This window comes from Pseudorca crassidens, chromosome 9, assembly GCF_039906515.1.
Source record: "Pseudorca crassidens isolate mPseCra1 chromosome 9, mPseCra1.hap1, whole genome shotgun sequence".
Taxonomy (NCBI): Eukaryota; Metazoa; Chordata; class Mammalia; order Artiodactyla; family Delphinidae; genus Pseudorca; species Pseudorca crassidens.
In genome coordinates this window covers 37,524,747-37,543,883 of record NC_090304.1, presented here as the reverse complement: position 1 = coordinate 37,543,883, position 19,137 = coordinate 37,524,747, and the positions used below count along the sequence as shown (strand labels likewise).

The window sequence follows — 19,137 nt, the reverse complement described above, 5'->3', positions numbered from 1 at the left end:
AACTAATAGATAATGTCGTGTGGGAATGGTAGTAGATGCTATAAAAACAATAAAATAGGGTAGAGGGATAGAGTGGGCAGGGGTGCTGCTTACATGAAGAAGGAGATGGTAATCCCTACTTCACAGGATTGATATAAAGATTACGTAAGATACAACATGTGAAGCACTTAGCACTGTGCCTGGGACAGAGTAGTAATAATGGTAACAATTACTGAGTCTTTCCTATGTGCTAGATAACATTCCAAGTACTAAAGATTTATTAACTCATGTAATCACCTCGTTTTATAGATGAGCTAACTGAGGCACAGGTAGGTTGGATTACCTGCCTAAGGTCAGGAAGTTAACGTGGCAGAATTTGGACTTGAAACCTAACATTCTGGCCTCAGAACCTATGTTTTTAATTGATTTGCTAAATGTTAGTGGCTCTCTCTGCCTTCCATATTTTGATTAATAGAGGAGGGAGAACCCAGAAGAGGGCATATTCAATTTTGTTGGAGTTGGCAGGGACAGAGGCCAGGTGGGACCTAGGGTAGCTTGTGGAGCAAATCCAAGGGCATCTGGAAGGTGAGTAATCATGTAACCTGGTGATGCAACTAGATGGCAAAGAAGGAGAGAGTTGAGGATAATGGAGTCATGAGATAATGGGGTAAACAGGGTGTCATAATCAGCTTAGGCTACTGTAACAAAATGCCATAGACTGTGGGGCTTAAACAGTAGACACTTATTTTCTCATAGCTCTAGAGGCTAAAAGTCTGAGATCAGGGTGCCAGCATGGTCAGGTTCTGGTGAGAAGTCTCTTCCTGGATTGCAGACTGCTGTCTTCTAGCTGTGATATCAATGGTGGGGAGAAAGAGAGAGACAGGGAGAAGGCGAGGCCGAAGGCACACTCTCTGGTGTCTCTTCTTATAGGGGCACTAATCCCATCAAGAGAGCCTCACCCACAGTGACCTCCTCTAACCCTAATTACCTCCCCAAAGCCCTATCTCCAAATACCATCATATTGGGGGTTAGGGCTTTTATATTTGAGAAGGGGCACAATTCAGTCCACAGCAGAGAGGATGGACAGGACCTATGGAGCTTACTGCTAGAATCTGGATCCACAAAGCTGCCACGGACAAGAATCAACAGAGATAAAACATAATAGGAAAAATACCAAGTCCTAAACTTAGATGCAAAAAATTACAAAGTCAAAGGATGGAAGAAAATATTTTGGATTTAATTAACTAGAAGCTTAGCCCAGGCTGGTGGGACAAGATGGTCACCAAAAGAGCTGGCTTTTCTCCTCTGGTCAGGTGCAGACATTACCGGGACAACATTATATCTGGGCAACCTCCCCAACACAGTTCTAAGGTGCCTTAAAGCTTTAGTGTGGGGCCTCTCAGACCCCGCTACCTCAAAACAAATCCTGCCATCTGCAACCCTTTTCCCCAGGTATTTTCAAATAGGCTTGTGGACTTTATGAAGCATTTTATATTAAATTTTTGCTGACTATATGTTATATAACATGCCACAATACACTAGGTCTTCATATAGATAAGGGACAGCAGGTATCAAAAAATTAAGAAAAATACATGAAATTAAAACTGAAGGTTGAGAAAATTAAAATTGAGAACAAGCCTAGGATTATTTTTTTTAAGTGGTACAAAGCCATGTTCAGGCCAGCTCCCAGAACATTAAGGAACCACTGAAGTTCTGCAGGAATACGGTTTGAGAGCCATTGCTTTACTGTATAATCATCTCCATTCTTGTTAGCCCTTTAACTGCCTCATTACCAGTGGACTTTTTTTTCCTGTGGCCACAATATCCAGTCCTTCTTGTTCTCCCTCTTCATCATTTCTAGCTCTCCTCCCTACAGGCTATATGGCATGTTTAATCAGACATTCATTCATTTGCCAAATATGTATTGAGCACCTACTATGTGTCAGGCTCTGTGTTAAACACTGGTGATACAATAATGGCCAGAAACAGGCATGGTCTCATCTCTTATGGAACTTCTAATCTGGTAGGGGAAAAAAAATCAAAGAGTCTCATTAATTGTGCTCATAACTGTAAATCGAGGTGACATCTCTAAAAGAACAAATATCAAAGGCGGTGGTCACGGTGTTGTCCAACAAAGTTCAGTCACCTTTGCTAGTAAATTTACTTAAGTCAAGGAAGTCATAGGGAGTTAATTATCACAAGTTGACAAATGAGGACAGTGTCTTATGATAAGCCCGGTATACAATCTTGAGTAAACAATCCAATTTCATACAAAAACCATTTAAACAGAAGTAATTTCCTATAAAAAATATTTATGGTCTCAAGGTTGTTAGCCGCAATCCCTGGAAACCGTGAAAACCAATGTGTCATAACACAAGGAAGTTCTTTACCTCTTAGCAAACAAACTTAGAAGCTCAACTTTATAATGACAGGCTATAAGTAAATATAGATTTAACATAAATTTTATAACTGATATGTAAATATTCTCTATTCTTTTTATTATCTATCCAAGATGTAAGGCCAGCTAAAAACTTTGTCTCCAAGCACCTGTCTCAACAGTCAACTTATTCTTTTCAAGATTCCTCATTAAATGGGGAATTAAGGCTTGTGGCTTCTGGCTTCAGATATAATTTCTGGCCAATGCTGATTAAAGAATTTTGGGGGGTTTATCATTTCTGTTTCCTCATATGTGACCTAGGTCAAGTCCCTTAGCCTCTCTGAGCCTCAAGTTCCTCATGGAGACAATAATAGTGCCTGTATCATAAAGATATTGTAAGAATTAAAAAATATATAGGGAGGAAATTCCCTGGCGGTCCAGTGGTTAGGACTCCACGCTTCCACTGCAACGGGCATGGGTTCCATCTCTCGTTGGGGAACTAAGACCCCACAAGCCATGCGGGGCAGCCGAAAAAAAAAACCAACAACAAATAAATAAATAATCTGAATTATTTAAAATATATATATATATATATTTATATATACACACAGCACCCAGTACAGCGTCTGGTATATAGCAAACACAAGAAAACAGTTGTTATTATTAATACAGGAAGTAGAGCTTCTAGGAAGTTAATAGAAACAGATCTTTATATCATGCTTAAGTAAAGAATTTACAAGTTTATTTCCCGGATGAACTAATGTGGTTCATAGCTATCACAAAAGCAAAAGCTGTTTTGGAGAGTAATTTGGCAATTAATCTGGAATGGTGTTTGTGAATCATAAATATAATAATTTCCTTTGGTTTAATCATCCTACTTCTAAAATTCTTTCCTAAGAAAATAATCAAAGATGTGGGCAAAGATTTATGTGGAGCATGTTCATTATAGCATTATTTATAGTAGGGAAAAAATGTACATATTCAACAATACGGGAAAATTAAATTATGGTGAATTTATATTTTAAAACTTGAAATATGCATGTAAAACAATTGGAAGGAAATCTACCAAAACACTCAGCTGTGATTATCTCTGGACTGTGGCATTATAGGTGATTCCTATTATTTATGCTTTTCTATATTTTCCAAATTTTTTGTAATGAATATGTGTTACCCTCACAATCAAAGAAGGTTCTTTTTAATAGCCTCATAGACAGATTTTCTCCCTAACCTTTGTAAAAGACCACACTGGGATGACAGAATTCCAATATGGGAAAGGACTACATAAAAAGCCTCTGTCTACACTCTAATGTCACCTCTACAGTTTGGATCTTTTCCGGATTTCTCACGGACTACTGCAACAGCTTCCTAACCACTCTCCTTGCCTCCAGTATTGACTGTGCCATCCTGTACTCCATACTGATGACTGCTAATATGAGCTTCCTACAGTGAAAACCTGTTTGTTCACCCCCATCACCTGCATGACTCCCCAGCGTCCTAAAGCTGAAACTCCCTAGTAGGGCAGATCCATCACAGTCTAGTCTCCAAATACACATCTCTTCCTGCTTCATTTCCCAGCACTCCCCCTGGTACTTATGCTCCAGACATACCTAGTCATGCTCTTTGCACACAGTCACTAATCTGGCTGGTAAACCCAGATTATTCTTCAAGCTGTCAGATGCCCTTCCCCTAGGAAGCCTTTTCAGACACCTCCCTCTGCAGACAGCATTAGTTACTCTTTGGCTACCCTTTCTTTGGTGCCCGCTTTCCTTACAAGTTCTTGTGGCTACTGACTGATTTATTTGCTCATATCCCCAATAGGATGCACCTCCTTGAAGACTTTCATTTGATAACTATTTAATAAGTGCTCATCAGTGCCAGGTCTGTGCTAGGCATTAGCCTTTCAAAAAATACATTGTTTTCTTCTTCGTTTCTGCCTGGCATCTAGCTCATACTTATTGAATGAAGGGTTATCTAGTACAGAAGTTCTCAAACTTCAGTGTGCATATGAATCACTTGGTGAGCTTGTTAAAATAAATGCCAGGGCCACACTCTAAAGCTACTGAGACAGAATGACCTGGGCTAACACCTGTATGCTTAGCAAGCTTCCCAAATGATTCTGATGCACTCCAAAATCCCACTTATCTTCAGAAAAGACTCTGCCTAAGTCATACCAGGCAGGTAAATGCTCACTCTGAATTTAAGTTTCCTCAAAGGAAAGCACTATTTACTGAGTACTTTATAAGTATCAGCTGCCTTATATGTTGAATCCCCACAAAAACTCTCTACGAAGACTACTGGTTTCCTCCCTTCAAAGGAAATTGAAGTTCAGAAAGATCCAATTGATTCAGGAGGGAAGCAGGCAGGGCACAACCATTAAAAGAGTGACACAGCCATTGAGGATACAACATAAACTGGTTAGAACCAAGTAGGCCCAAGATGGCAGAAGATTTGACTTCCAGTAGACCTTGAACCTCATTATAAGCTCATTGTAAGGCATTAGCATGCTAAATAACTCACCCACAGGTGCCCGTGAGAGTTCCGAGACTGACCATAAAAGGCCAAAAAGTGGGCAGTGGCCCAGTTCCTGGAAATCCCTGCCCCTCCCCCCAAATAGCTGGAATAATCCTCCCACTTGTTAGCCTATGACATTATCCAGCCCATAAAAACTTACCACCCCATGTTACGGGGCGGCTCTCACCTTCTGAGATGGACCACGTTCTGCCTATGGAATGTGTATCTATGCTTTCATTTTACTATGGCTTAATTCTTTCCTATGCAAAGCCAAGTACCCTTGAAACAGGAGGGAAGGGGACAGTGTACAACTTTTGAAAGAATGACACAGCGGGACTTCCCTGGTGGTCCAGTGGTAAAGAATCCACCTTACAATTCAGGGGACGCGGGTTCGATCCCTGGTCAGGGAAATAAGATCCCACACGCCGCAGGGCAACTAAGCCCTAGCGCCACAAGTACTGAGCTTGCACGCCTCAACTAGGGAGCCTGCGTGCCACACACTACAGAGCCCACGTGCCCTGGAGCCTGAGCGCCACAAATAGAGAAGAGAAAACCCACACACCACAACTAGAGAGAAGCCTGCGCGCCACAACGAAGAGCCCACATGCCGCAATGAAAAATCCCACATGCCTCAACGAAGATCCCGTGTGCCACAGCTAAGACCCGACGCAGCCAAAAATAAATTAAATAAATAAATAAATAAATAATAAATCTTAAAAAAAAAAAGAATGACATAGCCATGGGACATGACAAAAACTGGTTAGAACCAACTGGGTCCAAGATGGCAGAAGATTAGACTTCCAGTAGACCTTGAGCCTCATTATACACTCCCTGTGATACATCAGCATGCTAAATGACACAGCCATAGACCATGACAGTTCTGAGGCTAACCACAAAAGGCCAGAAAGTGGGCAGTGGCCCAATTCCAGGAAATCCCCACCCCTTCCCGGAAATAATTGGAATAATCTTCCCACTCATTAGCCTTTGAAATTACCCAGCCCATAAAAACTAACCACACCATATTTTATGGCTCTCTTGCCTTCTGAGATGGCCCACACTCTGTCTGTGGAGTGTGTTCCTCTCTAAATAAATCCACTTCTTACCTATCACTTTGTCTCTCACTGAATTCTTTCTGTGCCGAGACATCAAGAACCTCAGATTCACCGGGAACACCCTTACTTGGTGGTCTGTCCCAGGAACTCGCCCGAGACCTGGCACATGACCATCCTCTCATGCCCCATTTTCCTGCAGCCTCTTTACAAAGGATATTAATAAATCTACTTCTTACCTTTCACTTTGCTTCTCGCTGAATTCCTTCTGCACCGAGACATGAAGAACCTGAGCTTCATTAAGTCCTGAGACCAGGTGTGCGGTTTTAGCTGGGAGATTGTGGGTTTGAGTCCCCTCCTAAGCCAGAGATTGTGGGTTCAAGTCCCATATGAGGTGTGCAGTTTCACAATCACTTGCCCAAGAGAAGTTGGTGGTTCTGGGACTCTAACCAGGAACTGCTGGCTTCCAAAGCTGTTTCTGAAACCAGGCCGGACCACATGAGGTCCTCCTGGGCACAAAAGCCTTTCCGGATCCACCTCCTAGACCTTCCCTGGGTTCCAAAGTGCAGATTCAAACAGCTACTAATCAGGGAAACAGGGAATGCAGGAACAAAGGAGGAACAATCAAGAAACTATAGCACAGGATCCTGGTTCCTCCTCAAGGGATGTACATAACAATATCTTTTCCGGGAGCTGAGGCCCCCACCCAGGTGGAGGATGGCAACTTCAGGCTGAGCACAAGACTCCTGGAGCATCACCCTGTTACTCCACCAACAACCAATCAGAAGAAAGTCACACACCCTACAGCCCTCACTCTAAATTTTGCCTATAAAAACTTCTCCCTGAGGGACTTCCCTGGTGGCCCAGTGGTTGGGACTCCACGCTTCCAACGCAGCAGGCGCTGGTACGATCCCTGGTTGGGGAACTAAGATCCCACATGCCACGTGGCACAGACAAAAACAAAAAACAAACAAAAAGCTTCTGCCTGAAAACCACTGGGAAGTTCAGGGTTTTTGAGCACAAGTCACCCGTTCTCCTTGCTTGGTCCTGCAATAAACATTTCTCTGCTCCAAACTCTGATGTTTTGGTTTGCTTGGCCTCACTGTGTGTCAGGCACACAAACTTATATTCAATAACATTTACTTCACACAATAAAAAATAGGCAACTCGGGAGGGAGGGAGACGCAAGAGGGAAGAGATATGGGGACATATGTATATGTATAACTGATTCACTTTGTTATAAAGCAGAAACTAACACACCATTGTAAAGCAATTATACTCCAGTGAAGATGTGAAAAAAAATAGGCAACTCTAGCTTGATGTCTAATATATATATATATATATATATATATATATATATATATATATATATATATATATATATTTTAAGTAGACTAGTTCTGGAAATCCACAAATGTGGTTACTGCTGATTTAAATGCAATCCCCCTTCTATCTCCTGAGCCTGTTTCCTTGGCTCTCACTGCAGCAAGTGGAGATGGCTTGTAACACTTCCCTGTACCACAGTGATTTAGGACACTTGTTGCAGAGCGGTGTGTGTGTGTGTGTGTGTGTGTGTGTGTGTGTGTGTAGGAATGGGGGAACTGCTCAGCATCTCCACTTGACTGCTGCCTTCCCCTCCTCTGACCCCCACCTCTGAGCCTGGCCAGGGCAGGAGCCGGGAGAGGAGTATGGTCACAATTCCAACTGTTTTAATTTGCAGCTTAAATCTCATTGTAATACAAAGCAGAAATAGAGACACAGACATGGATACCAAGGGGGAAGCGGGGGTGGGATGAATTGGGAGATTGGGATTGACATATATACACAATTGATATTATGTATAAAATAGATAACTAATGAGAATCTACTGTATAGCACAGGGAACCCTACTCAATGCTTTGTGGTGACCTAAACGGGAAGGAAATCCAAAAAAGAGGAGATATATGTATACATATAGCTGATTCACCTTGCTGTACAGTAGGAACTAACACAACATTGTAAAGCAACTATACTCCAATAAAAATTTTTTTAAAAATCCTGTTGTAATACATGCATATAACGCATTACCAAAGCCCACTCTTCTCTGGATGGGAGCCAGGAAGCGGAGCTGGAATAGGAAAGCGTTTGGAGAGGGCTGAGGTAACACAAATAACTCTCCCGACCCCTGCACAGGGTGCTGCAGCCTCACTGGCTTTGCTCCACTTCCCTTCCAGTTAGGAGGAAGCTTTTGGAAGGTCCAGCCAGGACCGGGCAGGCCCAGCCAGCCCTCGATGTCCCTGCCTAATTTTCTGGTCTTGGAGATCTGAGGACAGAGGGGTGGGGTGGAGGTGGGAAGCTGAGGCTGTGGTCATTGTATCAGCCTCTCCTGCTGGACCATGAGCTCCACAAGGACAGGGAAGGTCTGTTTTGTTCATGTCTGTGGTCCAGATCCAGCCTGGCCTACTGTAAGTGGTTAATAAATACCAGTTACATGAATGAATGCTTATATCTGAGTGAGGTAACTAGAGGAAGAGTCTGGTCAGGGGAGTTCATCTGTCAAGATGGGGTCTTTGAGAGGAAGAAATAGGAGGATCTGGTCTGGCCTGTTATCCTAAGACTGGTCCTTAAGGAGCTGATATTGAGGAGAGAATTACTCATTCAGGGTCCTGGGGCTTGATGAGTGGGATCTTCTAGGTGTTTTTATATTTGTTTGTTTCTCAAAAACCATCCTCCTGCTCAACCCCCAGACTCTTCTCTTTTATTGTTTCTACTTCCTCATACTAACTTCCCAACGCTGAGGAAGGAACCACCCAAATGCACAACACAGAGAGCTCAGGGTCTGGGTGGAGGTGGGGAGGGGGGAGACTGAGGTTGTTGCTGAGACACCTGAACTTGGATGACCCCAATACAAGGACTAACTAAAACACTTGGACTTCACAGAGTTTGGAAGTCTAGAATCTTGGGTGTTGGAGGTCATCTAATCCCATACACCCCACCAAAATTATGAATCTCTCCTGAGGCATCCCTGTTATTGAACTCCATTAGGAGACCCTTGATTTGGCAGTATTACAGTTAGAGAAATCCACTCGTGTCTAAGGTCTAATGATGCCCCTGTCAGTAAACAAAGGAAACAAAGGAAAGGAAAGAGGAGTAAGAACCCATGTGTGTCGGCCCCAAGCCCAGAAGCCAAACAAAGAGCCCAGAATGTCCTTAGGGACACTGACCCACAAATTATCTCAAGACAGCATTAAAATTTAGCCCTTGGGGCTTCCCTGGTGGCGCAGTGGTTGAGAATCTGCCTGCCAATGCAGGGGACACGGGTTCGAGCCCTGGTCTGGGAAGATCCCACATGCCACGGAGCAACTAGGCCTGTGCGCCACAACTACTGAGCCTGCGCGTCTGGAGCCTGTGCTCCGCAACAACAGAGGCCGCGACAGTGAGAGGCCCGCGCACCGCGATGAAGAGTGGCCCCCGCTCGCCGCAACTAGAGAAAGCCCTCGCACAGAAACAAAGACCCAACACAGCCAAAAATAAATTAATTAATTTAAAAAAATTAGCCCGAATGGAGGGTCTGGAGAGTTTTGTTAAAATCTTTGTCCTTTTCCTAAAGGCTCCAGGAGCAGACCCTGCATCCCAGGCTACATCAGCTACTCTAGGGCTCACCTGCCTGGCCCAGGAGGGGTCCAGCAGGACAGAGGCATTCTGGAACCAATGTCTTCAGAAGATGGATTACACTGGGATTTGGTACCCCTAAGTGGACTCCTGTAAGCAGAGAGAGCAGGAGAGACCTGCAGGAATGCCCTGGGCTGGGGTTGGGAGAATGGACCCTCAAAGCAGACCATAAACTGTTGGAGCACACAGTCAGGAGTGAAGGTGTGTCATTGTCCTGTGCCCTCAAAGCTTCTGACCTACTGCAATAAGGAAGCAGAACCACCATCTGTCACCTGTTCTGGAAGGAGGGAGCCAAATCACAAATACCATAGATCATTTGTGTAAACATATGCTTCTCTGGGTGTGTCTGTCGCCTCCCCTGTGAGTGGACTGGAGGTGTCAGAAATATCCTTGACATATCTGTTTACCTGTTTCCCAGTTCTCCTTCTTTACCCTTAAATGTCATGACCCCCAGGGCTTGGTCTGGTCCCTCTTCTCTACTCCCTCAAGACCTCCCTGGTTAACTGCATCCATATAGCCTTCAGAATGGCTATGGCTTCCAAATCTATACCCTCTCTTCAACTTGGTCCTGAGCTCCAGATGTGTATCCAGCGCCTCCCAAACGCCTCCACTTGGCACACACATTCAGCTCACTTCTAACAACTCACCAACTCACTCCCCCTGCATTGCTATCAGAACATCTAAACTTGTCACACCCTCCTTAGTATTTATTCACCATTGTCTGATTTTCCTCCCCAGATCTCCAAGTGGGGCAGGGGTGGGATGGGGGGGGTGGCCCTGAGGGCTGGTTAGAAGTGTTCTGGGGATCTGGAACAGACATGTAGAAATTAGCTGAGATTCAGCAGCAGGTCAGGAATCAGGTAAACAACGGATTACGATGCCAAGTGGGGCAAACCAAGTGAGCAGAATATATCCCAGGGCAAAATCACAGCGGTCAGAGGGAGCAGGCTACTGGTGAGAAAAAGCCCCACAAGAGGAAGCAAGGCAAACCCAGAATGATGGTTGGTCACCATTTCTGTGTATCCTCCATGTGTCTGGTGTGTAAGAACTGAAAACAATCAGAGAAACTGATTTCTTTTTTTTTTTTTAAGGAACAGAAGGCAACTGGCTTCCAGTCATCTACTATGTTAAGTCCAAACTCCCTAGCAGAACATTCAGATCCTTTCTGACCTGGCACATTCTTACGTCTCCAGGTTCACCTTTTTCACCCCCCAGCTCACTCCAGTACTACAGGCATTTCCCTGTATTCAGTGTGTCTCTTGTGCTTCTATGTACGTACGCAATTCCCTCCGTCCTATGCTGACTGAAAAAAAAATGCACAACGTGAGAGTTGTGAGTTGAGTTATATGTGGGGAAAATGAGGAATATAGCCTGGGAGACAGCGTCTCAGATAGCTCTGAGGAACTGCTCCGAAGATATTGGGGGGGGTCAGTATTATATATGATTTTAGTGAAGGGACATACGTGTAATCAAGCACACATTTGGGCAGAGGGTTTCTGCAAGTCACGAGAAAGTTGTTGCTAGTCACAAGGAGCAGATGTCTCTGTTAATGATTTTAGTGCTTTTCTAGATATGAGGGATGCAAGAAATTGGGCTCATAAAATCTTCTGAAAATATCTAACTATCTGAAGCCCTGTTCTGCCAGTTTTTCCCAGAGCACAGAGGACCTCATTCCTGATCTCCACCCTGAACTCCTTTCACGGTGTGTGGAAGGTCAGTGACTGCAGTGGCTAGTGACTTTGTAGAGGCAGAAGGCAAGTGACAATTTTTAGTTGGCACCTAGAACATCATTTTCATTAGTGTCTACTCAGTGAAGACGAACTCATCTTTGTAGATTTAGCCCCAGCTTTCTCAGCTCCTCCAGGCATGCTGAATGATTCTGACATCTTTTTGATGTCACAGGAGACATATCTTCATGCCTCAATTATTTCAGTTGCCACACTCCATAATTACTGTTTACTTGCCTGCCTGAACTGAACCCTGTGAGGACAGAACCTACGTATATTTTTTTCTTTTGGCTGCACCACGCGGCCTGTGGGATCTTAGTTCCCTGAACTAAGCCTGAACTTGGCCACTGTCTGAGAAGTATCTCTTAGGTGACATTAAAGGGTTTGGCTAGAAAACTGACACATTTGCACATATCTTCTTGCCCAATTCCTCCATTTTACTGATGAAAAAACTGAGGCTCCGAAAATGGATTGATGTGCGCAGTTATATATAGCTAGTAAGTCACAGAGGAGGAAGGACTAGTACTAAGTACAGTATTTTAACTTTTAATCCAGTGTTCTTTCCAGGCAGCACACTTTGTAGGAGTGTATGTGTGTGTGTGTGTGTGTGTGAGACAAAGCACTTGGGGCAGCAATTCTAGTCTCCCATTCTGGTAAGGTGAATCTCCCCACAGTAGAACACGCATAGTTCAACCTTGGCCACTGGGACTCTGTGTAGGAAGAGCCTGGAGGGGATGAGGGAAGGCTGGGGGTGAGCCTCAGTCCCAAGCCTTGGCTCTCACCCTTATTGCTCCTGGCTCTGAATCTCTGTTTTTCAATTCTGTCACTAGAAGAGGGCTGCTCCCTCCTCTGAGAGGGTGTCAGGTGGACAACACAGGCTTTAGGGAAAGTAGGCAGAGTCCAAAAGAAAAAAGAAGAGGCCCATTGTGGGAGGGGCTCACAGGAGATCTCAGTCTGTGGGCTTCTCCCCAGCCAGCACAAGGAGGGGTCCAGCACTAGGGTCTCAGTGTCATCATGATGCTAAAATTCCTTTATGGCTGCTAATTAGAACTAAGTAGGGCTGGTTACTCCACCCCAATTCCGAAAGCCTGACACACAGCTACTTCCCTCCTATGGCAGATCAAAGATCACCGGGCCATCCTTTAAGATGTATCTGAAATCTCCATCTCCAGGAAGACCCCTCTAGACTTAAATTTCCTGAAAGCAGCAGCCCTTGCCCTTCCCAATCCTACACATGTTGGGCTTGGGAGAAACCTTGGAGAACATCCACTCATCTTATATATGAAGAAATCAAGGCCAGAGAGGGGAAGCATGGAAGTGGCAAACCTGGGACAAAGTCCCAGTCTATTTGACTGCCTACCATTTCTCTCATGTAATTCCCATGATTCTGAACATGCTTGGTTCCAAATGTGCCTGTGTACTTTTAGTCTGTGTGACATCAACATTAATCTGCTTAAGTTGCATTTTTGGTGGAGTTAGTTCACACTCCTTTGGGTCCTTAAGTATGCTCAGGTCTGCCTGCCTATCATTCCTGGTGTGTTCTTGTGTGTGTTACAGCTGTCTCTGAGTTGTGAGAAGTGTGTGCCTAAGGGCAATTGAGTAACTGGGTTTATCATGGGTCTATAGGATGCTGCATGCCTACATATGTGTCTCTTTTTACCTTGAAGGATGTGTGTCCATCTGTGGTTGTTCGTTTTGTGTCCATGTACTTGTTTGATGCCTAAGAGTAATTGTGATCCTGTGTGTGTTTGTGCATATGTATGGGTCTATGGGCTGCTACATGTCTCTTTTCATGGTGAAAGTTGTACGTCTGCTGACCATCGTGGGTCCATTTGGATGTGGGTTTGTACACAGTGAAGGCTGTGGGTCTAATTGTAACTGTCCGTGCGGACTGCATGTTTAAAGGCTGAAGGGAATCTGTCTTTGCCTTTTATCCCCGGGTTATGAGAAAAATGTGTGTAGCCGTGTGACCAGAGCAAGAATGTGTTTGTCTCTCGGCCAATCTCCGTCCTCACCCAGGGCCTGCGGTCACGGTTACTTTCCAGGATGCCTTGGCACTGATTCCCAGACGGGCGGGACCTGCAGGGCCCCGCCTCCAGCCACCAGGGATAGGCAAGCCTCTCTACCCTTGGCAGTAGCGGCCGGGTGTGTGGGTGTGAGGGTGTGGGAGTGTGGGTGGGTGGTGGGCGGGGTCTAGCCCGCAGCCCCAGCCACCCTCACTCCTCCCGCCCCCCACCCCCGCAGCCGACTCCAGCCTGCTCATTGGCCGTGTCTGCAGTGACGTCGTGGGGATCGCAGACAAGAACCCTCAGCGCCCGGCGCGCGGGAGGTGTTGTCCATCACTGGGGCTTTGTTACGTCGTCGCCTCCTCACCTGGCTGCGGGCGCGTCCTGGCAGCTGCAGCCTGGAGCCGGGTGCCAGCTGCTGCGGCCGCCGCCTCCGCCATGGTGTCCCCGGTCACTGTGGTGAGTGTGTGAACGAGCGAGCCAGTGTCCGGCGCGGCCACAGCCCACCGGCCTGGGGACTGGGCTGCGGGAGGCCAAGCAGCCGGGGGCTGAGGAAGGGCAGGGATCCCGCGGCGGCCCGCGTCCCCAGGCGGGAGTCGGCGCTGTCACGGTCCGCCGCATCCCAAACCTCTGCACCGTTCCTCCGCGCGCCCCCAGCCGGTCGGAGGGAGGGAGGAAGACAGTGGGCACGTGACTCGGAAGCGTGACTTTGTTGATCGCTGTGTGTCTGGCGCGGGTCGGCTGGATCGCTGCCTGGGAGAGGAAGGGGACGGTAGCGGACCGCAGGCTTCTGCGTGGGCAGACCAGAGCGAGGCGTGGGAGAGGGCGGGGGAGAGCAGGAGGGTGACTGGGACCTCCTGGGAATCCTGTTCCAAATTTGTTTCCTCCCTTTCCTCATCTTATAGAGAAGTCTGGGGCGGTGCAGGGCACGCCTGTGAGTCTAAACAGCCTTGATAACGCGCTGGAGGAGAAGAGGTCGTTCTCTATTGACACCCCTTGTTCAGACTTTCTCACCTGAACCTTTGTCTCTCCCCCGCCCCCCTCCTCCTTCTAGTGCTGGGTTCTCTGTGACTATCAACACCTCCCCAGCTGCTACTGCTGTTTCTCCTTCTAGGAAACATGGGGCTGGGGGAGGGGTGTGGAGTAGATGCTTCCAAGGGCTGGCAGGTGGAGGCTGGGGAGATCTGGGGACTGTGAGGATAAGCCGTCCCCTCCTCTGCCCGTGTCCCTGCCCTGACCAGCCTGCATGGGGGAATCTCCATAGGAAGGAACTTAGTCATCTCTTCTCACTGTTCTCACCCCTGGCAGAGCCAGGGCAGGCTTAGACCCTGGACCCACCATCTGCCTCTTCCCAGCCTCCTTCATCACAGCCTGTTCAGTCCCAGGTAACCAGGGACTGAAGGTCTGAGAGTCTGAGTGTGTACCCAGAGCCCTGGGCTAGGCGGTTCACCCAGCCAGAGGCCTGTCACTTGGGGCAGAGCATGAGTATACCGGAAACCTCAGCTGCTCTGAATCACTCGCAGAGCCCCAGTACCAGAGGCCCAAGAAAAGGAGCTTCAGGGGATCACAGATTCAGAATATCTGCAGCAGCCCCCTGGTGCCTGCATGGCCTTGGACACAACCTTTCTTTAGCTGCCCTCCCCCCTAATCCGGCTGAGACCAAGTCAGCTGCTCTAACTTCCCCCTCTCAGTTCCTCATCTCCTCCCAGCCTGACTGCTGGCTTCTGATCAAAAGCTGGGAAGAGAACCTCTCCCTCCCCTTCCTGCCTCTCTTTCTGATGGGCCTGGAGTTGCTGTTATTCTCTGGGAAATGAGGCTGACTGACACCCTCTCCACCCCCCCAATTCCTGAGATTGCTGGTATTTCAGGGACAGTTTTCTTGCTCCTAACTCATGGGTCCATATATCTAGGCAGCATCCCTGTCTCCTCTCCTTGCCCTTGATGGTACCTCAAGGCTGGGGCAGCTGGAGTGGAGGCTGAGTTTGCAGACTGGCCAGGGAGAGAGCCTGTGGGGGCTGAGATGGTTGACGGTGCCCACACATTCCTGGCGCTCACCTGGTGTCGCTGGGCCTGTGTCCTGGCCCTACTGCTGAGGATCACGAGTTGGCCAGTTGTGGCGTCTCTGGGATTTCCTGCTGTCTCCACTCTATTCCAGACAGCTGGGGGCTGATGCTGGCAGAGGGAGGCCAAAGGGGCTTTGGGGAAGGAGAGGGAGGGGGCAGGAAGGGAGAAGCATTGGGCTGCAGGATGGGACACTATTGCAGTCTGTTTTCTGTGCAGTGAGTGACTATTCTGGTCCTGCCCCGGGGCCAAGAATGGATGCAACTAGCAGGGACAGGGGAGCCCTTTCTCTTCCTAATCAATTAAGCCTCAGGGTAATGATGGGCTTGTTCACACTCTGCTGGCTGCTTGGGGCAGGCCAAACTGGGTTTCTGTGTGTCAATCCTCTCTGCTTGGGCGGTGGGCCTGTCTTTGGGGTGGATGCCTGGGCTGAGGGTGCTGGCTCTGAGCCCCGCTTTGGGCTTCTGAGCTCCCACGCTCTGAGTGCTGCCCTTGTCCTATGTCCTCCAGGTGAAGAGTGAGGGACCCAAGCTAGTGCCCTTCTTCAAAGCCACTTGTGTGTATTTTGTGCTCTGGCTGCCCTCGTCCAGCCCGTCGTGGGTCAGCGCCCTCGTCAAGTGCCTGCCCATCTTCTGCCTCTGGCTCTTCCTTCTGGCCCACGGCCTGGGATTCCTGCTGGCCCACCCCAGTGCCACCCGCATCTTTGTGGGGCTCATCTTCTCTGCTCTAGGTGATGCCTTCCTCATCTGGCAGGACCAGGGCTACTTTGTGCACGGTCAGTCATCACAGTAGCTACCTGGGAGGAATCCTGGGGTTGGGGGCTAGAGGACCCTGGGGGGCCAAGGATTTGGGAAAGGGAGGTTTTTTTAAAAAACAAGAATATGGGGAATTTGAGGGGTTCTGTGGCCAAAGACTGTTGGGGCCCCTGTCGGAGGATGACCCTGCCGGTGATATGGTGATCAGTTCTGGAGTGCCACAGGAGAGTCGGGGAGGGTATCTTTGCCTTCATGGATTTCTTCCCACCCCTGTTACTCTCAGAAGAAAGCTCCTGGGTTATCCCAAGCACTCTACTCCTACCCCTGCCTCCCGTCACTGGTTATGCGCCTGAGCTTGCCTTCAACATCCCATCATCCCCTCTCACTTTTAGGTCTGCTGATGTTTGCTGTGACCCACATGTTCTATGCCTCGGCCTTTGGCATGCGGCCACTGGCTCTTCGGACAGGTCTGGTGATGGCAGTACTGTCGGGCCTGTGCTATGCCCTCCTCTACCCGTGCCTCACGGGTGCCTTCACCTACCTGGTGGGGGTCTATATGGCCCTTATCAGCTTCATGGGCTGGCGGGCTGTGGCAGGGCTACAGCTGGTTGGGACTGCCTGGCGCTGGACTGAGCTGGCGGCGGGCAGCGGTGCACTGCTCTTTATTGTCTCAGACCTGACCATCGCCCTCAACAAGTTCTGCTTTCCTGTGCCCTACTCGCGGGCCCTCATCATGTCCACCTACTACGCCGCCCAGATGCTCATCGCCCTGTCAGCTGTCGAGAGCCGGGAGCCAGTGGAAGACTACAGACTGAGCAAGGCCAAATGAGGGGCCAGGTGCTCGTCACCCCTCTCTGCTCCTGGCGCTGGGGTCCAGAACCTGGGAACCTGCAAGAGCTGGATCAGGATGGCTGAAGTACCAGCCTGGGGCAGCAGGTACCACCTGTGAAATACACAAGTTTGAGGGGATAAGCAGCAAAAAGGATCTTTCTAGCAAAGCTAGTGGTCCAGGACAATGCTGAGAACTAAAAAGGGCCAGCTTGATGCTCCTTGCTGGAGCCAGAAGAAGATATCTCCCCACCTGTACCACCCCATCCAGACTGTCAGAGCCCCTCTGGAGGGCCATGGTGCTCATCCTCTCAACCTCCCCTACTTCTACTAGGTGGAAGAGTCTAACTCGCCCACTTCCAGTCTTTCTGATTTGCACAGAGTTGAGGGAGGAGGGGAGGAGTCTGTGCTGAGATGACCCACGTCCAGGGCTTGAAGCCCCTTTCACAGGCCGCTAGTTGGGAAGATTGGATGGGGTGGAGTCTCCCTTTCCCACATCTATCCTTGTTACTTGAACAATCTTAATCTCTAAGTGTTGGGTGGGAAGGTGAAGGGGTGTCTATCCAGGTAGGCAAGACTGGGGACTACTTTGGCCTGGGAGTTTGGGGTACCAAGGGTTCAAGTTGGTCCCATCTCTCAAAGGCCATCCCAGAACTCAGGCCCCACACCACCACCCTCAGACCCTATCCCCAGGGCTAGGGTGAACCACGCCAAAGGAAGGGGCCAGCCTGTGTGTGCATCTGTATGTGAGTGTTTTGTGTGTAGTCTGTCTCCCAGCCTATCTATATCTTACTCTGCCAGCTGTCTCTGACCTGCTGTGTGTCAAAGTCTTTTAGGGAGAGGGCCTCAGGGAGCTGCTGAGGGGTTGCTGAGCCTGGCTCAGAGAGCTGGGACGCCCCCCACATACACACCCACTCTCAGGTCTTTCCTCCTTGCCCCTTCTGCACTGGGAGTGAGAGGAGGGGGCTCCAGTGACACTCTAGGGTCATAAGACCCGAGGCACATTCAATGCAAGGGGAGCAAGGATGGGACAACTCCATCCTATTGCTGTGTGAAAAAAAATAAAAAATACCCAAGGGCCATTGGCTGCTCTGCTTGTCTGCCTGTGTGGCACGTGCCTGTCTTGCAGAGGTGGGGGTGTGGGGCATGGCACCAGGGGCCCTGGATGTCCTCACAGCCTGGGTCACAGTCCTGGCCGGTGCATCTTGGCGCCAGGCTGGCTCCCTGGCTCTGTTGACACTGCTGGTTGGAGCTTGTCTTACTTGCTGGTCACGTGTGTGGGTGAGGATGTAGATCAAGAGGATGGGGGTTGGGTAGTATTTGCCACCGTCCAAACTTGACCTTGATGCACTCCCCTGTGCACAGGTGCCCAGCACCTTTGGTGACTCCTAGTTACCCAGTGTCCTCTACTGCTACCCAACTCCTCCCCTCCCCACCCCAGACCTGCCAGCTGCTCCAAGATTCCCTTCAAGCATCTCCTTTCTTCCTGGACTCTGGGCTCAGTTGAACAGCTGGGAGGAATGAGATTAGATTGTCTGGTTCATACTTTAGATTTGAAGCCCTGGCAGAATAATGTGTCACCCCACTCCAGGGGCATTTGCATCTTAATGGGCAGTGCCCTGACCCAGAAGTAAAAAGGGAAGCCTTGGGTGGTGGTGAATACGCCATCAGTAGAGGGGTTGTACAGTTGTGGGGATGTGATAAAGAGACTCAAGCCCCATATGGGTGTTGAATGAACCAGTGATTTTCAAACTGGGGTTTTTACAGAGATCCCTGCTAGTGGGAGCTAGCAAAAGAATAAAGTAGAGGAGGGAGGCTCAAAGACCCCCTATCCTTGTTTCAAGTCCAGTAGGTTCTTAAGAATTTTTTTTTTTCAAGGAAGGGTTTTCTGCTGCAAAACATAAGTTTGAAAGCCGGCAAGCAGGATGACCAATCCGTTCTAGCTTTCAGATGCTCTAATTCTCAAATAGTGGGAACCCCAGACACTGAAGAGGCAAGGTCCTGATCCCTTCCAACCCCTGAGCTCTGAAGACATACCTACCTGGAGTGAAGAAATGGGAAGGGCAGGATGGGGAGAAAGATGCAGACTTTGCCCTCTATGCCCGGAGGGAGGGCAGGGTGCAGTGTGGCTGTGGAGGAGGGGAAGGCAAGGCGAGGCCCAGTCAGAAGGGGGCTGGTCGTTCCCCATGTGGG

The 19,137-nt window shown here is 48.4% G+C and overlaps 1 protein-coding gene across 1 annotated transcript; it reads left to right on the top strand.

The window, feature by feature from the left end:
* The first annotated feature begins 13,526 nt into the window (after positions 1 to 13,526).
* TMEM86A (transmembrane protein 86A) lies at positions 13,527 to 18,821 on the top strand. The gene is made up of 3 exons (XM_067749662.1): positions 13,527 to 13,759; positions 15,872 to 16,136; positions 16,509 to 18,821. The coding sequence occupies exons 1-3, from the start codon at positions 13,739 to 13,741 to the stop codon at positions 16,943 to 16,945; spliced, it is 723 nt and encodes a 240-aa protein (XP_067605763.1). The 5' UTR covers positions 13,527 to 13,738; the 3' UTR covers positions 16,946 to 18,821.
* Positions 18,822 to 19,137: the final 316 nt, after the last annotated feature.

What these genes read in the sequence shown, in the direction of transcription:
- TMEM86A (XM_067749662.1), top strand. Translation starts at nt 13,739, where the DNA reads ATGGTGTCCCCGGTCACTGTG. An exon ending in TGGTGTCCCCGGTCACTGTG is followed by an intron (nt 13,760 to 15,871) that starts GTGAGTGTGTGA and finishes TATGTCCTCCAG; the next exon opens with GTGAAGAGTGAGGGACCCAA. An exon ending in CCAGGGCTACTTTGTGCACG is followed by an intron (nt 16,137 to 16,508) that starts GTCAGTCATCAC and finishes TCTCACTTTTAG; the next exon opens with GTCTGCTGATGTTTGCTGTG.